Genomic DNA, 21,365 nt, shown 5'->3' on the forward strand with positions numbered 1-21,365 from the left:
GAGACTGGAAATTCTGGGGCAGCACTTAGAAAAGTCCAGGGAGAATGGAGGTCTGACACTGAGAACGAAAGTGGGAATAAAAGAACATCACATCTCTACATTCTCCTACTCGTGCCTCTTGCCATTTCTTTAAGCAGAGGTCCTGATTGTGCCATCTCTGCTTATCCCCACAGCAATTCTGGGCATGCACACGCTCATGAGCAACCAGCAGTACTACCAGGCCTTGGGCAGCAGCTCCATCGTGAACAAGGAGGGACTCAACAGTGAGTATACAGTCCTTCTTGGCTGGAACCCCCCCACCCAACCACTGGGCTCCAGGACTGGCTCGCAGAGGAAGGAGAGGCGTGTCCTTGTGCGTCTTGCTGCTCCTGCTCCCTGACATTTGGGCTTCTGACAGAACTTCTAAAATTCTATTGTAGGCAAATCTCTCCATCTTTTCCTTCAAGTTTGCTGGGATGTTATATCGTGTTCACAAAGACCATCCTCACCCCAGTATAATATTTTCTTCTAAAAGTTTCGGAGATTTGCTTCTTATATCCAATATCTTAATCCTTCTGGAATTGACACTTGTGTATGCCGAGGAAAGATTCAACTTGCATTTTAAAAAATTTGGGCTGGGCATGGTGGCACATGCCTTGAATCCCAGCCCTTGGGAGGCTAAGGTAGGAGGGTCGCCATGAGTTGGAGGCTAGTCTGAGACTAATTCCAGGTCAGCCTGGGCTAGAGCAAGATCCAGCCTTGAAAAAATAAAACAAAATAAAAAATAACTGGGGCGTGTGTGGGCATGTATGTACACACATACATGTATGCAGAGGTCAGAGGACAACCTCAGGTGTGTCCTCACCTCTCACCTGGTTTAAGACAGTATCTCTCATTGCTCATCATGTTTGCCAGGCTTTCTGCCCCTCCCCCCGACTTCTGGGGGTTCCCCTGTCTCTTCCTTCCATGCCTTGTAGATGTACTGCATTTCAGCGTTTGGCTTCTAGAGATAAGAACGCAGGTTTTCATGCCCGCGCAACAAACACTCTCCCCTGTGATGTCTCTCCAGCCTTCAACTTCCACTTTTTTATTTTAATTTTTTAAATTTTTTTTGGTTTTTCGAGGTAGGGTCTCGCTCTAGTCCAGGCTGACCTGGAATTCACTATGTAGTGGCCTCAAACTCATAGTGATCCACTTCCAAGTGCTGGAATTAAAGGTGTATGTATGCCACCACACACGGCTCACAACTTTCATTTTTTGATAGATACCCCATTGTCCCCATGCCATTCTTGGTAAAAAAATGCTTCCTTTCAACACTGTGTGAGGCTCCACCTGCATCATCATTTTCAAGGTCCTCTTCTACAAGGTCCTCTTCCTTGTGTCCTTTTTCTGGGCCTGCACCCCATTGTCATAATGACTCAGGTGCACTATTCCAAGCTGTCATCTTGGGGCCAGAGAGAAAAGAGGATGCCTCCCTCCCTTGTTTCTTTCCCCTGCATGCCTCATCTTACCCTTGAGGGAGACACAATGAGGGCAGGTGGTCATAAATCCCATGCCCTCTCCCAGGTGAAGGCTTGCGGTTCAGAGGGTTTATTGCATGACCCAAGACAATTGAACATCCAGTGTCATCCACCAGGTCTTGGAGGGAGTCAGGAGCAGCCTCCAAGGATAGTCCAGTCCTCCTGGCCCCCTCCTGGGCTTTTTCCAATGCACAGCCACCCTGGGGATAGCCTCTGCCCCATGCATCCTCCCCATGTCCTGAACCCAGCTAGTGCTTCCCTCCAGGATGCCCTTGTGTTGGGAGAAAGTGAGTCCTGTTTCTGTGAGCTGCCTCCCTTTTTACCCATCACTCTAGGTGTGATTAAACCCACGCAATATAAGCCTGTGCCCGATGAGGAACCAAATTCAACAGATGTAGAGGAAACACTGGAGCGGATCAAGAACAATGACCCGGAACTTGAAGAGGTCAACCTCAACAATATCCGGGTAAAGTCCCTTGATTTCACTTTACCTGGGTATAGGGGGAGATGTCCATGTCACCCAGATGCCAGCCTTCCAGGCTGTATAGGGTGACAGGATCCTGCTTGGAGTCCAGTGTTTCTGAATTAGGTATAGGGCAACTTTAGGCCCCCACGGTCACCACAGGCTCATCCAGCTTTGATCTGGAAACCTGCCATGTTATTTAAAACACAGATCCTCTGCGATTAAATCCTGAGTCAGACACACGCTGCAGCGCAGGACTTCATGGCTGATAAAGCTTAGTATCCACCGGGCTCACCAAACCCCAGGGTAGGCCCCGAACCCTCCTGAACCACCACAGCGGCTGATGGGTGGTACTCAAATTCAACCCCATTTGTATGGCCACAGAAGGGAGCTGTTGGCCCAAATGCCCAAAGAAATACCCCAACTGTCAGCAGTTTCTCTGTGGACATTTCCCTGTGTGGCCACCAGGGCAAGAGAGGAATATGTGGACAAGCAGTCCCACTGTAGGCTGTAGGAGGAATGCAGAAGCAGACGCAGCTGCCTGCCCACCTGCTCAGTCCTGAGGCCATGGAATTAATCCTGGGGTGGTTGGGGGGTAGACAAGAAGCTAGCCCCTTGTTCCCGCTCCTCTCTCCTTCTCCACTTTCTTTTCAGCGCCTGCCAGCCCCGAGCACAATCAGATTGGAAACCTGTGCCCTAGTCCTCCACATGGTTCCTCACCCCGCTCCATTCCCTCGGGAGCTTGAGTGACACTGTGAAATGAGAGCTCTGCACCAACACAGCCCGGCTCTCTCTCGGTGACTCGGTTGTCTGTCCTGTGCCCGAAAGAGATACTGACACAATTCAGAATTGTACATTCTGGCAGCGGGTACCTCCTCAGACGGGTACAAGCCATAGAACCTCGCCTTGAGGCCTCCACCAAGGGCGTGAACCCTTCTGAGCTTTGGTTTTCCTTCTGCACCATGAGGCAGTTGGGCCAGATCAGTGGTTTTCACCTGAGGAGTTTCAAAAACCCCACACCAGGGCTGGGGCGATGGCTCAGCAGTTGAAGGCATTTGCTTGCAAACCCTGCCGGCCCAGGGCTCCATTCCCTAGTACCCATGTAAATCCAGATGCACAAAGTGACTCATGGGTCCATCCTCTCTCTCCTAGCAAATAAATAAAATATTTTTTTACAAATTTTAAAAAATTAAATAATGAAAAATAAAAACACCATACCACCAATGTCAAGGCCTGCCAACCAAGGTTCCAATTGTGATTTTCAGAGGCAGATTTGAGCTTTAGCATTTTGCAAGTGGTTCTCCAAGAGCCTCTAATGTATATAGTGTTGACCCTCTTGGACTCTCTGGGAGCAGCCCCTGCAACCACCTACTTCTGTTTTCCAGAATTAGGCCCAGAGAGGGTAAGAGAGTTCCCCAGAGTCACACAAGGAAATCAGACACACTACCAGTCACTTAGCGGAGGCCACGTTCCAGCCCTGCCCTTCCCTGAGTCCGGAGACCTTTGTGCCTTACTCCTCCAATGCCAGGCCTAGACTTTTTGCTTCTTCTCTGGCCTTCACATGCACAGAAGAAAGTGTGGATCCTATCTGGAGATTTCAGGGGCAATTTTTGTCAATCTTATATTAGAAAGTTTTCCCTAAGTCTCACTCAGCCATCTGGGTCGAGGGCCATTCAGAGACTTGCTAGTACTCATCAGGGAGCCAGGCTGCGTTGGGAAGACAGTACCCACTCACCCTTCCCACCCTCCACCCTGTGTACCACCCCGCCCCCGCCCCTGCTGCCACCTGCCCCATCCGTCCCACGTGGAGCAGCTGGCAACTCTGCCTTTGTTTCTCTACAGAATATCCCCATACCCACCCTCAAGGCATATGCAGAGGCCCTGAAAGAGAACTCCTATGTGAAGAAGTTCAGCATCGTGGGGACCCGGAGCAATGACCCTGTGGCATTTGTATGTCGCTACCTCTCTGTTCAGCTGCACAGTCACTGGGAACCTTGGGCCGGGTTGCATCTCGCTACTGAAGGGCCTGAGTGGTGTTGGTGAGGGGTTAGGAGCCAGGAGGGGTATAGACGAGACAGCCATCACATAGTGCCCTGCCGTTATCCCGATTAATCCTCACAACCACTGCTCTCAGAGGTATGGGTCTCGACATATGGAACGCTAGGGTCCAGAGATGCTGGGAGACTGGCTTTGTCCAAAGTCACATAGCAAGTGAGAGGCGGACCTGACCCCTAAAGCCGTCTCTCTCTCCACCCAGCACATCACTCTTGTACAAGCTCTGCTTTTCCTTGTACCTCAGTGTCGTTGTCTCTCAAATCTTTGGCTTCACCAGTGGATCCCAATAACCAATTTTGCTTTTACTAGTATCTTTCAATATACTACTGATGGAAGTCAGTTGCACTTAGTACAAAGTAACCATTAATTCTTTTTTTTTTTTTTTTTTGATTTTTTGAGGTAGGGTCTCACTCTAGCCCAGGCTGACCTGGAATTCACTATGTAGTCTCAGGGTGGCCTCGAACTCATGGCGATCCTCCTACCTCTGCCTCCCAAATGCTGGGATTAAAGGCGTGTGCCACCATGCCTGGCCACTAATTCTTTTTTAGGAAAATAGTCAATACATATTTATTGAGTGTCTCTTTGTGCATTGCGCTGCATTAGGCTCTGGGGCCCACTGGGGCCTAACAGTCTCATGTCTTACATTTATGACCATATTTATCCATTTGGATAATTAAAAGACCATCACATTTTAGCTACACCAGCCGTGGGAGCAAAGAAGGGTAGGAATTTGCTTCCCAAAGGTGGTAAGAAACCATATCATGGCAGTCAGTTCTCCTCTCATTTTTAAAGTAGACAAGGGCTGGAGAGATGGCTTAGTAGTTAAGGTGCTTGCCTGCAAAGTCAAAGAACCTAGGTTCAATTCTCTAGGACCCATGTAAGCGAGAAGCACAAGGTGGCACATACATGCCTCTGGACTTGTTTGCAGTGGCTGGAGGCCCTGGTGTGCCCATTTTCTTTCTGCCTCTCTCTCTCTTAAATAAATAAATAAAATAAAATAGGACACTTTTCTCTGTTATTTATTTTTTTTTTTTTTTTGAGGCAAGCCTAACAGACTGGCTTTTTTTTTTTTTTTTTTAATGAGAGAGAGCCAGAGTGAGAGAGAGAGACAGATAGACAGACAGTCAGAAAATGGGTGTGCCAAGGCCTCCAGCCACTGTAATCAAACTCCAGACAATGCCTGGCCTTGTGCGCATGTACGACCTTGTGCATGCATCATCTTTGTGCTTCTGGCTTATGCAGAACCTGGGGAGTTGAACATGGGTCCTTAGCCTTTGCAGGCAAGTGTCTTAACAGCTCAGCCATCTCCACAGCCCGTTCTTGGGTATTTTTTAAATAATGGAAGTAGCTCACAGTGAGAACCTCTGTATCAGTGGCTCCTGACCTCTGTAAATCTACTCTGCCAGTGGCGACCAAGCTGGAAAAGCCCCACACATGATGAGGTGGCAGGCCAGAGACCAGGCACATCTACGCTGGCACTCAGCTCCATGCCACGGATGTTTCGGGGGCTTGGACTCCGTGCCAGGCTGACAGCTGGTAGCATGCTGTTCATACCTGCATGCTCATTGTCAAGGGCTGAAATGCTTCTGGCCGGTCGCTAGGCCAGGTGCCAGAACCCGGCGTGACCTCACAGCCTGCTCGGGCTCGTTGCTTTTGCCCTTGCCCCTCCACGGTGACCAGCTCACAGGAGTTAGCACGCGCCATGACGGGGCCACCACCGTGGCCTGGTGCCCCTGTCTACGGGTCGTCAAATAGATTAGTGCTTAGGTTGGGCCAGACCTTTCTTGGGGTGGGGCACAGGATTCAGTAGACACACAGAACACAGCCAGGGCCTGTCCAGCGGGGGCAACCTGTTCATAGGACAGACACAGTCATAGAGAAGTCGACACAGCATCTCTGTGCCTGCTGGAGGGGGAGCCCAGGAGGGAGAGATGGGTTCAGCATGAAGGCTTCCTGGGAGCTGGGCCTCTGCGAGGATCTCAGCCAAGCCGAGACAACACAGTGGGGCAGCCATTCTTGGCATCACTTCAGACACAGGGGCCCACTGATCCCTATGTCCCAGGCCTCTCAGCTGCTGGTGTCTTCTTTCCCTGTGACACATCATTTCCACCAACTGCTAATTACCTCATTTCCTTTAGAGGCTCCGATTGTCATCTATACCCCCTGGCCCGTCTCTCTGAAACGTGCAGAGGGCTACCTGAGTTCTCCACTGTAGTGGGCCTAGGTCATTTATCTAATGGAGTACTTTCCCCAGCTTCTCCCATGTTCTCTGGGGCTTAGAGGGAGAAAACATTTCAAGAGGGCCAGAGTGAAGGCAAGTCTAGCATATACAGAGGAGGTGGAGACTCCACTGGGCCCTTAGTAATTGTTGCTTGATGACCTACCATGTGCTAGGCACTGTGGGCAACATGGAAATTTAGGTGCATTTTCAGCCCACAAAAGGTACAGAAAATCCTATGGCAGAGACACACCAGCAAAAAAAAACAAAACAAAACAAAACAAAAAAACAGGAGATGCATAGGAGGGAGGTATGGATAATTATGAGGTTCCAGAGGGCAGGCCATAGCTAGCTGGGGCTGTCAGCAAAAGCTCGTGAGGCCAGGAGCATTGAGAAGGCCAGGTGAGGCAGAAAAGGGCATTCCAGGTGGTTGGATGGAGTGAACCACGTTAAGGGGGTGGGAAGGCACTGAGCATGTGCAAGGCTCCCAGGGTCCCTACTGAAAGGAGCAAGGAGAAGCAATACTACATAGGGAAGAGAAGCTATGGACGCAGGCAGGGCAGTGGAACCTTTTGCCATAGGGCTGTTTGGGAGCCGTGACGTGTTGGAGGAGAGGAGAGGAGAGGCAGTCATTCTTGGAAAGGAAGTCTCCAAGATGGTCTTGCCTGTACTCCCCTTGGTTTTTGTGGAGCTATACAAGAGTGGCTCCAGCCTTGTCCAGAGTGACTTTCTGGCCCTTGTCTTCCTCCTGTGGTCAAGGCGCTGGCTGAAATGCTCAAAGTGAACAAGGTGCTGAAGACGCTGAATGTCGAGTCCAACTTCATTTCTGGAGCTGGGATCCTGCGCCTGGTGGAAGTCCTACCGCACAATACTTCTCTGGTGGAACTGAAAATCGACAACCAGGTAATGTGGGTGGGGGATCTCCTTGAGCCCTTCACCGTGTGCCACTTGATGGCCAGCACTTGTTCACGGGCTGCCTAGATGAAACAGAGGGTGCCATGACAGGAGCCCTAGAGTAGCTGTAAGCCGCCGCCAGGTTCTTCTTATCCACACCCCCCACCTTGCCTGCCACGAGTTTTTTCAGCTTGTTTGTGTCCCTCAAGTGATGGTGACCTGACTCCTTACCAATATCACTCTTTACCCTTGGCTTGGAGGACGCCCTTCCTTCAACTTAGGACAAATGAGCTCTCTTTCTAAGTCCTGTGTATTGGCTCGGCTCTGCTGTCTGGTCACCCTGGAGAACTAGATCTTACAAGCCACAAGGCTCTTCCTCACCGGGTCCACTATGCCCATTTTCCTCAGTCATGCCACTCGATGGGGCTCTGAAGCCTCCTCAGCATGGAACCTCCTCTCTGGGGTAATTCCAGTTTGTCTTGATCCCTATGGAGTTTCTCTTTCTTCTGTGGGTCATCTTTGGCCCACTCTTTCAGTCCTGACTGTTTAAGAAGACACTAATAACCTAATAACAGAGCTGTATGTAGTCATAGTTTAGGTATTCTGTGGTTGAGGGCCTTCTGTGGGCCGGGGTCTATGGTGTGTACCATGTGCCCATCACCTCTGATGTTCCTCACCACCCTGTATGATGCAGGTGTGGCCAGGCTCTGTTTTCAGCAGAGGAAGGCTGCTCAGAGAGGCTAAGGAAGGGCAACTCCTCCAGGGTCAGAATCAGCCCTTAGGAGACAAGATTTGATTTCCTGATTCCCAAACCCACACTTCTTCCCCTACTGCATGTTACTTTATGCTAAATTGCTTTGCTCTTTATGGATAGACAGCTGGGTTTTGTTCCTGCATGCACCTTGGTGATTATATAAGTGTGTGCAAGGGAGGAGATTGAGATAAAATATTATAAAATTTAAAACCATCACAAACTGAAGGGAAACCATCAGTACCTTTAAATTTGGTTATTGTAGAATTTTTATTATTGGAAAGTTATTGTAGAATAAATTTGATTATTGTGAGAAACTGATAGAAAAGTGCCAGAATGTCAATATACAGCTTGACCAATTACAACAGGACCATCCAGGTCAGAACGAATCCATCATTGGCCTCCAGAAGAACACGGCAACTTTGTCCCAGTCATGACCCTCTAGAAACTTCCCAACCAGCTCCCACAGCTCCCTGCTGCCATGCCATCCCATGAATATTCCCACCACACACTGCCTCATGAAACATCCTCTTCCTTGGACACCTCTTCTCCTTCCAGAGTATGCAAGAGCAGCCTGGACCACTTTAAAGGGCATTAAGCACATTTGCCCAGCCTCACGTCAATAGTGGCACATGCACGTTGGCACCTTGAGATTGTCCTAGTGAGCAGGAGCATTTACACTGTGGAAGTTGGAGAACACTATATATGTCCTTTTACCTTCTTCCTTCTTCTTTTTTTCTTTCTTTCTTTAGCTCTCTCTCTCTCCCTCTCTCTCTCTTTGTTTTGTTTTTTGAGGTAGGGTTTCACTCTAGCTCAGGCTGACCTGGAATTCACTATGTAGTCTCAGGGTGGCCTCGAACTCGTGGCAATCCTCCTACCTCTGCCTTCCGAGTGCTGGTATTAAAAGTGTGCACCACCACACCCGGCTTCCTTCTTTCCCTTTTTGAGAGCCAGTAAACCAGTGCCTTCACCCATCAGCCTTTGCAGCATTCCTAAGTCTTTCTGCTAGGGAGGGCTAGGTGCTACCCTCCTACCCTTCATCTTCCTTGTGAGCTTCTCAAAAGCTGGTGCTGTGTCTGAGTCATGGCCACGTCCCACTGCTCACTCAGGACCTAGCCCTGTGGCCTTGTGTGGGTGCTCGGTAAGCAAGGTTGCCCTGGATTGTGGTACATGTGGTTCACTGCATAGTTAGAGGTAGCAGAGCAAAATACCACCCACAGTCTACTCTTTGAGTTATTTGCACTTTTTTCTACCATGTTAAGAGTCATGTAAGCCAACAGCCTTCTTGTCGTGTGGACTCTGCGTCTCGCCTTGCTGCTGTACCGCCCACTTCCAGCCCCTCTGATTGTGACCCTCTGCCCCCCACCCCTTGGCCATTGCTGACTCGGCTGCCCTGCAGGCAGATGAGACAGGCAGAGCATATGGAACTAAACACACCTTAGATTTGGAATGGCCCTACACAGGCCCTGGGCTTGGCTACTCATATAGTTCTGACCTGGCCAGGCAGGAGTCAGGGCTGACAGGATTCCAGAGCAGAATGTTAGCCGAAGACACTGGAGCACTGGCCACAGGTCACTGAAGTGGCAGCTGACAACAAGCCACCCATCCTACCTGTTCCAACTCTCCCCCTAGGGCCCAACAGAGAACCCATTCTGATGACTGCCTTCACCCTGAACGAATATCCTGGTATGGGAACATTGGCTTCTCTAGCCTCAGTTTCCCCACTTGTAAAATGAGGATAATAAGAGTCTTTCCTCCTACAGGGATAACAGAGATGAACCAATATATTGGAAACCTTTAGAATCACTGTTCGGGGGGGGGTCTCATGTGCACCATGAGGATTAATGACAGAGCAAGTGTCATGAAGCAGGAATCAAGCTGGGTGCTTTGTGTCCCGTATCTCATTTGATGTTCACTGTGACCCTGCAAATGAGTCCAGCTATGCCAGGCAGATGGTGCAAACAGTTCCAAGGTCACATAATTAAAAAGCAACAGAAGAAGATTCAAACCCAGGTCTAGGTGACTTCCACATCCACGCAGAGTATTTTGGGGGGCTTTTGAAATGACTGTGGTTTTGTGAGTCTAGCCTGGTCCTTTTCATCTGTCCCTTTCCTCTGGCCAAGCTGGCTTCTGTGAGAGTGATACTCCAATAAGCCATGCCAGGTAGGATGAAAGATAGTCTCAGAAATGACCTTCAAACCAGGCACTCTTGCAGGTCACAGAGAGTGGGCCCTGAGGGAGCAACCTCAGTGAGGAGTGGGCCAGGGGGGGCTTCTGTGAGGAAGCAGTGTCGGAGTAAACCTGTAGGGTTCTCAGAAGGTGCAATGGATGCCCTGGCTTTTGAGGGGAGCAGGAACCACATGAATAGAGAAAAGACTGGGGACAGTCTGATAACCCACCCAGGCAAGACCATGGGGCCCCAGAGGAAGCCAGGGGGTCTCAGGAGGGTAAGGGCCTTAAATGAGAAGGTTGCAGAACCGTGAGCTGAGGGCTATGCTCAGCAAGATGTCTTCTAGCTGGCTAGGACAGCTTGAGGGTGGGGAAAGGACATTGAACCCAGGAGGGCAGCAGGGACTATAGCCACCAAGATGATGGGCCTTTGCTGGGTGTTTCTGCTTAGCAGGAGTCTCCAGGCTAGAGTAGAGCCTGATGGGCAGGAGCTGAGTGGGTGGAGGCGAGTCTCAAGTTGGGGGCACCGCTGACCCAGGCTCAGGGGAGGCCCTTGTACCTCTCACAGTGTGTCCCAGGAGGCTTGGGCACAGCTGTCTCTGCCTGACAGCCCAGGGTAGGGGGGTGGGACCCAGCAGAGGTGGTGAGTGGCATTTGATTTATTTCTCTTCCTTGGTTAGCCACTGAGGTCTTCAGAGGCCGGAGCGTTTGCCTCAGTCCTTGGGCTTATAACCTGTGACTGTCCTTCTTTCTCCTTTTACGGCCAAAGAGAGGGACTTGGGAGCTCTACCCATGGTGACATGGAGCCTGGCAGGCAGGGATTCTGAGGCCGTTTGTTTACTCAACCCTGCCCCTTATCTCCAGGCAATGCTCAGCTGCCGCCTGAAGTTGCTCTGACATCAGGCAGGGGTAGGAGGCGACCGACGGGGCTGAAGGACACCAAAAAAGTGTCAGGTGGGGACACTGAGGCCCCAAGGATGGGAGGGGCTTGCTTGTTTCCCAAGTTGGGGCAATGGGTTGGAACAGCAGCATCTCAGCTATGTTTGGGTGGAGAGAAGTACTGTCAGGCTCATGGGACAGGCTCTCGACATGAGATGGTGAGTGGTCGCCCTCCCAAGCTGTCTCCACAGCGCTTCTCTGTTCTCCTGTTTCATACGACAGCCTCTCAGCAGTGCCACCTCTCGGCAGTGACACCTCCCAGCAGATCCTCCCCAGGCTCCTCCGGGCCTCTCAGAATAGAAAAGACCTGAAAACACAACCCTTCTCCCATCAAAATATGTACTCTCGGGCTGGAGAGATGGCTTAGTGGTTAAGCGCTTGCCTGTGAAGCCTAAGGACCCCGGTTCAAGGCTCGGTTCCCCAGGTCTCACGTTAGCCAGATGCACAAGGGGGCGCATGCGTCTGGAGTTCGTTTGCAGAGGCTGGAAGCCCTGGCGCGCCCATTCCCTCTCTCTCCCGATATCTGTCTTTCCCTCTGTGTCTGTCGCTCTCAAATAAATAAATAAATATAATTAAAAAAAAAATATGTACTCTCCAGGACATAGCGGCTAGAGTTCCTGTTTTCCCCTCCCACCTGTGACAAGCTGGTGGTGTTTAATAATTTGAAGAGAAGCTAAAGAAAGTAGATTGAATGTTCTTATTTTTCCAGCTTGGATGACTTGAGTCTGGCTTCTTTTAGTCAACATTGTTTGTGAGTTTATGTATCTGTTATCAATAGCTGTGTAACAGATGATCCCAAAACTGAGCCTGAGAGTCCAGGGTTAAAACAACACTGAACATTTCCAGGTGTGGTAGCGCACACCTTTAATCCCAGCACTTCGGAGGCAGAGGTAGGAGTTCGAGGCCACCCTGAGGCTACGGAGTGAATTCCAGATCAGCCTGGACTAGAGTGAGACTCTACCTCAAAAGCCCAAACAAACAAACAAACAACAAAGAAGCAAAAGCCCAACAACACTAAACATGCATTAGCCCATGGTTTCTTAGGGCTGGGCATCCAGGGCAGCGGGCTAGCTTCTTCCATATCTAAGGCAGAGAAAGAGGAAAACCTTAGCTGTCTTTGATGAGCTAGCCTTGTAAGGCTCTTTCACCATGTTCTTTCAGAAGCAAGTTATTCAGTACAGCCTGGGATCAGAAGGGAGGGGATTTAGGCTGCATTTTTTCCCTGTTTTTTGGGGGGTGTGGAGGGGATAGTGTCTCACTGTAGCCCAGTTTGATCTGGAACTCATTCTGTAGCCCAGGCTGGCTGCAAACTTACAGTGATCCTCCTACCTCAGCCTCCAGAGTGCTGAGATTAAAGGTGTGCACCACCATACCTTGCAAGGCTCCAACTCTTTTTTTTTTTTTTTTTTTTCTGGTTTTTCGAGGTATGGTCTCATTCTAGCCCAGGCTGACCTGGAATTCACTATGGAGTCTCAGGGTGGCCTCGAACTCATGGAGATCTTCCTACCTCTGCCTCCCAAGCGCTGGGATTAAAGGTGTGTGCCACCACACCCGGCTCCAACTCTTTTTTTAAAAAAATATTTTAATTTATTTGAGAGAGAGAAATACAGAAACAGGCAGGTAGAGAGACAAAATGGGTGCACCAGGACCTCTAGCTACTGCAAACGAACTCCAAATGCATGCACCCCCTTGTGCATCTGGCTTACATGGGTCCTGGGGAGTAGAACCTGGGTTCTTTAGCTTTGCAGGCAAGTGTCTTAACCACTAAGCCATCTCTCCAGCCCAAGGCTCCATCTTTTGAAGAAAGAAATATCAAAGAATTATTGCAGGGCTGGAGAGATGGTTTAGCGGGTAAGATGCTTGCCTGTGAAGCCTAAGGACTCGGGTTCGATTTTCCAGGTCCCACATTAGCCAGATGCACATCGTGGCACATGCATCTGGAGTTTGTTTGCAGTGGCCAGAGACTTTGGCATTCCCATTCTCTCTCTCCCTTCATCCCTCTCTCTCCCCTTCTGTCTCAAACAAATAAATAAACAAAACGATTTTTAAAAAGTATGCACTCTTTTTTTCCTTGGTTTTTCGAGGTAGGGTCTCATTCTAGCCCAGGCTGACCTGGAATTCACTATGTAGTCTCAAGGTGGCCTTGAACTCATGGCAATCCTCCTACCTCTGCCTCCTGAATGCTGTGATTAAAGGCATGTACCCCCACACCCAGTGATTAAAAAAAAAATTAGAAAGAATTATTGCAGACCCATGGTAAACCAGCCAGAGTAAGAAACTTCTGTATTACTTAGTTTTACAGTAGCTTGTTGAGAAAGGCCTTTGTAACCAGCATTGCTCCCAAAGCATGAAGCAGGTGCCTCCCGGGTGGCACGTTTTCACTTAGTGGGTGCACCAGTTGAGCGTAAGAATCGGCAGGTTGTAGATCTTGGGAAGTTTAACACCAGCAAGGATTTGTGGGACTCAGGTACTAGATAAAGTAACTTCCCGGCTGTGGCATTGTCAGTATCCCCAGTTTTCCATATCACCTGGATAGAAAGGAATGGTTGGAGTTGGACTAGCAGTAAATTCAGTGAGCTTCCTGATGGCCAGGGTCTCAGAGCTACCAGCTTCAAGTCCCAGACCCTAACTCCTGTGGTACTGATCATATTCCCGCCAGATCAAAACCTCTCAGTTACAGTAAAAGGGCCGGGACACGAGCTGTCTCACACTGCTGCAGGGAACGCTAACCTGTATATGCTTTTGGCAGCACAGTCATAATTTCAACTCAAAACGCGGCCCTCTTTCAGCTCAGTGACCCCTTGCATCCATAGCTGACTGCAGGATAGTCCCTCCCCTCCCCTGCCAAGTCCACGGCCACAATGTGGTGGGAGATGTGGAAGCAGCCTGGGGAGCCTTCTATACCATGGCATCCCAGGAAGTGGCTATAAAGCAAGGGGCACTTTTCTTTTACTGGCTTGGCAAGACTGCAGACTATTGGATGAACAGGCAAGTTGCAGAAAAGAAGTATGATATAAATCCATCTTAAAAGTACAATAAAACAACATAGTACTGCCTATTTCTACCACTTATATCACTTCCAGAAACACAGCCCATTGGCCAAGGTGGTTATGTCTAACGATAGGGGATGGGAGCAAAAGTAAATAATATGAAGACAGACCTTCCATTTCGCTTCCTCTGCTGCAGAATCACTTGAATAAAAAAATTCTTGCCAGGCGTGGTGGCACACTCCTTTAATCTCAGCACTCAGGAGGCAGAGGCAAGAGGATTGCTGTGAGTTTGAGGCCACCCTGAGGCTACAAGGTTAATTCCAGGTCAGCTTGGGCTACAGTGAGACGCTACCTCAAAACAAGCAAACAAAAATCTTACCAGGAGTGGTGTGGTGCACGCCTTTAATCTCAGCACTGGGAAGGTGAAGTAGGAGGATCGCAGGGAGTTCCAGACCAGCCTGAGACTACATAGTGAAGTCCAGGTCAGCCTAGGATAGAGCAAAACCCTACCTGGAAAAAACAAAAAGCTGTGTGTGTGTGTGTGTGTGTTGTTTGCATGTGTGAGTGCAGGTGTGCATATAGCAACAGTGCACATGTGGAGGTCGGAAGACAACCTCGGCTGTCTGAGCTCGCCTTCCACCTTGTGTGCGGCAGCTTGTTCATTGCTGTGTATGCCAGGATGACTGGGTCATAAACTTCTGGGGATTCTCCTGTCCTGTCTCCCATAGGAGTTCTGGGATTAAAGACACCTACTTTAGAGAATTCAAACCATCAGATTTGCACAGCAAGCACTTTTACCCACTGAGCCATCTCCCCATCCCAACTGAATTTTTAAATGAGATTATATTTATTTGCAAGTGCGTTATTTATTTCTCTGGAAAGGAGGCCAGAGTTCTTCACTACTCACCCTCCTGCTGGCCTGTTGCCCAAACTCTGCCAGTACCAGACTGGCAACCTAGTCCTTGTCTCTCTCTGGGGGCCTCTTATTGCCTTTCACCCACTGTCAAGGTCACTCTCCTGACTTTTTAAATGTCAATCAAACAAGCTATTCATAGAGTCAAGGATGCAGGCCCCAGAAGAATGCTGAGGTCATGGAGCCTAAGCTTTCCCCAGTCATTGACAACATTCCTAACAAATTGAAGGAGACCCTTCAAAGAGGAAATTGCCTTCTCCTTGCATCCCTCCAGACACAGGACAGTCCTTTTGTTGTACGGACACTTCCAGCAGGAAGGCCTCAGTCCTATCTAGCTGGCCACCTGTGGTTTGGCTATCAGTCCTACTTTTTGCTTTCCAAGCTTTCTCAGAGGCCCTAGACAGCGACTAGAAAGGATCCTATGTTCCAATTCTCAGAAGCTGACCAGTTCTGGGATTAGGGAGAACATTGTCTTTTTTTAATTTTATTTTTATTATTTGTTTATTTGAAAGAGAGTGGGAGAAAGAGGCAGATAGAGAGAGAATGGGTGTACCAAAGCCTCCAGCCACTGTAAATGAACTTCAGATGCATGTGCCACCTTGTACATCTGGCTTATGTGGGTCCTGGGGAATTGAACCTGGGTCCTTTGGTTTTGCAGACACCTTAACTGCTAAGCCATCTCTCCAGCCCAAGAGCATTCTTAATATTTCTGCACTTGATTTTCTTTGCCTGATAAATGAAAATGATGAAAAACAGTACATATTCCACAGGCTATTAGTGAAGAGAATGAATGAGGTTGGCTCTTGTGAAGAGCTTATGACATTGCTTGGCACACAACCATCCCTAAAATATGTCACCTGAAAAATAAGTCAGAGACTAACACATGCATAATTTACTCACAATTTCTCAAATTTGTGTATATGCATGTGTACATATTTCAGTGTCCTGAATACTAGCTAGTTTCTTTGTCTTTCTACTAGATAAGCTATCTAAAATGTAAGCATCATCTCTTGTGCTCAGAACATATGACTACCCTACATTGTGACCATGAACAGATGAACAACTTCATTCTTATATATGAGTCTTAGAGAACAGTAAGACACGAAAGCCAATAAATGAGAAAAGTGTTCATGATTTTAAAAAAAATGCTGGGCATGGTGGCGCATTCCTTTAGTCCCAGCACTCAGGAGGCAGTGGTAGGAAGATGGCCATGAGTTCGAGGCCACCCTGAGATTATCTAGTGAATTCCAGGTCAGCCTGGGCTAGAGTGAGACCCTACCTTGAAAAACCAAAAAAAAAAAAAAAAAAAAAAAAAAAAGAAAGAAAAAGAAAAATCAGAGCCAGGTGTGGTGGAGCACACCTGTAATCCCAGCTCTTGGGAGGCAGAGGCAGGAGGATTGCCATGAATTCAAGGCCATGCTGAGACTACATAGTGAATTCCAGGTCAGCCTGAGCTAGAGTGAGACCCTTCCTCAAAAAAACAAATAAACAACAACAACAAATCAGAGACCTGTGTTAGTCCTGGCTCCTTGGTCATGTCCCCTTCTCTCTGTAGTAAGAGGAGTCCTTTTAGCCTCAGAATCCCTGGAATCTGTGAAGAAAGCAAGAAAGAAGGTCCTTTGAAATCTTAAGGTTTTTTTTTTTTAGTTTTAGTTTTAGTTGTTTTTAGGTTTTTTTTTTTTTTGTAGTTGGTTTTTTTGACATAGGTTTTCACTCTAGTCCAGGCTGACCTGGAATTCACTCTATAGTCTCAGGGTGGCCTCAAACTCACAATGATACTCCTAAATCTCCCTCCCAAGTGCTGGGATTAAAGGTGTGCACCACCATGTCTGGCTGAAATCTTGGGTTTTATTTTTTTTTTTATTAAGATGTATATATTGGGGATTGAACCCAGAGCCATGTGCATGCTAGGCACATGCTCTACCACTGAACTCTATCCCTAACACAATATGTGCGTTTTGTTTTATTTATTTATTTTTACTTTTAAAACACAGTGGCTGACTGCAGACACCTCACAGTGCATATTCCACACTAAGCTCTTCCTAGAGTTTTGTATGCAAGAATTTGGAGGCCGATCAGGGGGACATGTATCCAAAGACACACACTAGACCAGTACTATGATCTCAAGCTACTCTTGGGCTACATGATGTTTGTGTGGATAGCTAGATCTGAATGCAAGACACAGAAACTGCTAGACCCAGATAGAAACTATGCATACATCACAGCATCCATTAATACGTACATTTTTTATTTTACTCTGTAGCATAAAAATTGTGGGTTTGGGGCTGGAGAGATGGCGTAGCGGTTAAGCACTTGCCTGTGAAGCCTAAGGACCCGGGTTCGAGGCTCGGTTCCCCAGGTCCCACGTTAGCCAGATGCACAAGGGGGCGCACGCGTCTGGAGTTGGTTTGCAGTGGCCGGAGGCCCTGGCACGCCCATTCTGTCTCTCTCTCTATCTGCTTCTTTCTGTCTGTCGCTTTCAAATAAATAAAAATACACAAAAAATAAAACCTTAAAAAAAAAATTGTGGGTTTGATCCTGGATTTGACATTATAAAAGGAAGCCGAAAATGAAAAAAAAAGAGAAAAGAAAAGAAAAGGAGCAAAAAAGAAAGAAAGAAGGGAAGGAGGGAAGAGGGGAGGAAAAAAACTTAAAAAGAAAAAAGAGTTTGGTTCAAGATTAATACCCCAGGAGGATTGAGTTTGGTTATCTAAGGGAATCCTGTATCCTCACACACACCCAGACTCAGCTACACAGATCTCAGGGATTCTGAGCCTTAACTTGAGAATTCATAGCCTCTGAAGTCCTTGCAACCCAGGTCAAGGTCATGCCTTGGCTCTGGCATGAATAGACTCAGAGAACACCATTCAGCTTCCATCTCCACTTGACTGTTGTTTACTAAGTTTCTAAGATGGAGGGACTCCCTCCTGCTCCCGCCCCCCTCCCTGGGAAGCAGGTAGAACAGGGTTAGTTCGAGTCAAGGGGGTGGAAGCTGGACCAGGCAACGTGGAGCGTCGTCTTTGCACTGACATCTCTTGCACACAGCGGAGCCTCCCCATCCCTCAGGGCAGCCTGTGCACTGGAGACCAGCCCGTCTGCGCTCTGGCAGTGTTCAGCACAAGTGGCCTCAAGACGAGGCCGAGCTTCTGGGTAGATGGGGTAGTAGCTAGACCCAGGGTTGTGCTGAGTCCTCTGAAGACAGGCCTGAGCTCTTCCCGGAATTCTTAGGAACCTTGCTAGGTAGGCCGGTGCAATGGTAGGCTTCCCCAGCCACACCTGAACACAGAGAAGCGCTGGGGAATGCCACGCCAGGAAGTTCTCCACCAAGGGCCCTGATCAAGTTGCTGTTCTTCCACAAGGATGCGGATGCTGATGCGGGCTGTGGTCTTCCAGCCCTGTGCATAGCTGTGCTCCAGTGTCTTCCCAGCCTTCAGTTCAGGCCTGCAAAGCTTGACGGAGACACACCGGGTACCATACATGTGGGCATTCAGGTTGCATGTACTTCTGACTAATGAATAATATAAGAATTCATGTGCAAGTTTTTATGTGGACATATTCTCATCTCCTACCTACTGGCTCATATAAACGGCATTTCTACCCTTTGACAGGAATGGCCAAATTATTCTCCAAAGCGACCTCACCATTTCATGATTTCTGCCAGAAGTGTATGGGGTCCTTTTCCTCCACTTGCTAACACTTGGTATTATGTTTCTATTATTATAAACATCCTACTGTGTAAGGTAGAATTTCATTATGGTTCTTGTTAGCATTTGGGGGATTACTGATAAGAATAAACATTTTTCAAATACTCTTCTTAGCTATTTGTGTATCTTCTGTAGAGGAATCTAGTCACTTTGACCACTCTAAAAAACTATTTAATTACTTATTTGAGAGAAAGAGTGTGAAAAAATAAAAAAGAGGCAGAAAGAGAAAGAGAGAGAATGGGCATGGCCAGGACCTTCACTACTGCAAACCAACTCCGGATGCATGCCCTACCTTGTGCATCTGGCTTACGTGGCTCCTGGGGAATTGAACCTGAGTTCTTTGCTTTTGCAGGCAAGTGCCTTCCTTAATCACTAAGCTATCTCCCCAGCCCCACTTTGTCCACTTTTGAGTTATTTGTATTTCTTGTGTTATAATCTGGAGACTACTCTTTATCAGATATATAATTTACAAAAATGCCCCATTCTCTGTTGCTGTTTCCTTTCTGGATAGTATTGGTTTAAGTACAAGCATTTAATTTTTTTAATTATTTATTTATTTATTTGAGAGAGCGAGAGGGAAAGAGGCACACACACACACATACACAGAGTGGGGGGGGGGGCATGCCAGGGCCTCCAGCCACTGCAGATGAACTCCAGACATGTGTACCCCCTTGTGCATCTGGTTTATGTGAGGCCTGGGGAATCAGCCAAGGTCCTTTGGCTTTGTAGGCAAGTGCCTTAACCACTAGGCAATCCCTCCAGCCCAACATTTAAATCTTGACGAAGTTTCATTGAGCTATTTTTCTACTGGTGTTTGTGCTGCAGGTGCCACACTTAAAAAACAATTGCCAATGCTACAGAAGTTTGCTTTTGTGTCTTATTGTAAGAGTTTTATAATGTTTGTTCTTATATTTAGATCTTTGAGCCATTTTGAACTAGTATTCCCATATGGTGTGAAAGGTCTAAATTCATTCTTTTTCATGTGTCATGGCAGAATTTCATTAACTTTTCTTATTGCTCATTTTGTAAAAAAAAAAAAAAGTCTTCATAGATGTATGGATTTATTGCTGGACTCTCCATTCTATTCCATCCATTTATTTTTTTTGATAATACAATTTTTTTATTAAAAATGATTTACGGCATCAGTAACATATATACAATTGTCATTAACTGAACTCATTTAAATGTTTACCTTAACCAGCACCACAGCGACTTCATTACCATAACTAGTGCAGCTTTGAAATCAGAGACTATGAGTCCTCCAACATAGTTTTGACTATATTTGGGTCCCTTGCATTGCCATATGAATTTTAAGATCATTTTGTCCATTTCTGCAAAATTAAAAAAGAAGAAGGAGCCGGGCGTGGTGGCGCACGCCTTTAATCCCAGCACTTGGGAGGCAGAGGTAGGAGGATTGCATGAGTTCAAGGCCACCTGAGATGACAGAGTTAATTCCAGGTCCAGCCTGGACCAAAGTGAGACCCTACCTCAAAAAAAAAAAAAAAAAAAAACCACCCCCCCCCAAAAAAAAAGAAGAAGAAGGAAGGAAGGAAGGTGAAATTTGGATTAAGAATGCATTGGCTCCACAAATTCAATTTGGAAGTACTGACATATTACCAATAATATATCTTCTAGTCATGAACATTTTATCATTTTATGGAATCTTTTTACATTTTTAAGGTTTTCTTTGCTAGCACTCAGTTTTATTTTGTAGTTTTAGCATATTTGTTAAATGTAATCCTAAGTATTTTGTACATTATTACAAGTGAGTCATTTTGAGATTACTTACTCCCAATGTGTAGCAATGCACCTGAACTTTGTATATTGCCCATATTTCCTGCAAGCTTGCTGAACTGCTTTTTAGCACTGCTTTTTGTGTATGTGTTCCTTAGGACTTTTCTAGTTCCAGTGTTACATCATCTCCAAGTACTTCCTCCTTTCTAGTCTAGATCTCTCTTCCTCCATCTCACTCTTTCTCTTTTGAGGTAGGGTCTCACTCTACCCAGACTGACCTGAAACTTAATCTATATTCGTGGCCTCAAACTAACAGTGATTCTCCTACCTCAGCTTCCTGATTGTGGGGGTGATAGAATGAGCCACCATGCCCAGACCTATATGCCATTTTTTTTCTTGCTTAATTGTCCTGGCTAAAACCACCAGAAGAATGTTGACAAAAGCAATCATCTTGTCATTCTCCTAATCTTAAAGGAAAAACTTTCAGTCTTTATCCATAAACAGTCAGTATAATGACAGCTTTATTTCTAAGTCTTTTTCAAATATTTTTATTTTTATCTATTTGAGAGAAAGAAGAATGAGAGGAAAAATAGGGGTACCAGGGCCACCAGGCACTACCAAAAAACTCCAGTCCCGGGCTGGAGAGATGGCTTAGCGGTTAAGCGCTTGCCTGTGAAGCCTAAGGACCCCGGTTCGAGGCTCGGTTCCCCAGGTCCCACGTTAGCCAGATGCACAAGGGGGTGCACGCGTCTGGAGTTCGTTTGCAGAGGCTGGAAGCCCTGGCGCGCCCATTCTCTCTCTCTCCCTCTATCTGTCTTTCTCTCTGTGTCTGTCGCTCTCAAATAAATAAATAAATAAAAATTAAAAAAAAAAAAACTCCAATCCCATACACCACTTTGTGCATCTGGCTTGTATGGGTCCTAGGGATTCAAACCTGGGTTCATTGGCTTTGTAGGCAAATGCATTAACCTCTAAGCCATCTCTCCAGCCCTCTTTCTAAGTCTTTTAAAAGATATTTAAGATTATGCTTAGCCAG

The 21,365-nt window shown here is 47.3% G+C and overlaps 1 protein-coding gene and 1 non-coding gene across 3 annotated transcripts in view; one reads left to right on the forward strand and one right to left on the reverse strand.

Moving 5' to 3' along the window:
- Tmod1 (tropomodulin 1) overlaps positions 1-21,365 on the forward strand; it is a 103,668-nt gene that overhangs the window by 70,030 nt on the left and 12,273 nt on the right. For both annotated transcript variants that reach the window (XM_004658304.2, XM_045152174.1), the window contains 4 exons: positions 174-263; positions 1,835-1,965; positions 3,805-3,912; positions 6,995-7,138. In XM_004658304.2, coding sequence (XP_004658361.2) covers positions 174-263; positions 1,835-1,965; positions 3,805-3,912; positions 6,995-7,138 — 473 coding nt within the window. The remainder of the gene's footprint in view (positions 1-173; positions 264-1,834; positions 1,966-3,804; positions 3,913-6,994; positions 7,139-21,365) is intronic.
- LOC123457814 lies at positions 16,942-17,117 on the reverse strand. Its single transcript, XR_006635178.1, has one exon. It is a non-coding gene; the product is annotated as a small nucleolar RNA SNORA23 (small nucleolar RNA).

Source organism: Jaculus jaculus, chromosome 1, assembly GCF_020740685.1.
Source record: "Jaculus jaculus isolate mJacJac1 chromosome 1, mJacJac1.mat.Y.cur, whole genome shotgun sequence".
NCBI classification, from domain to species: Eukaryota; Metazoa; Chordata; class Mammalia; order Rodentia; family Dipodidae; genus Jaculus; species Jaculus jaculus.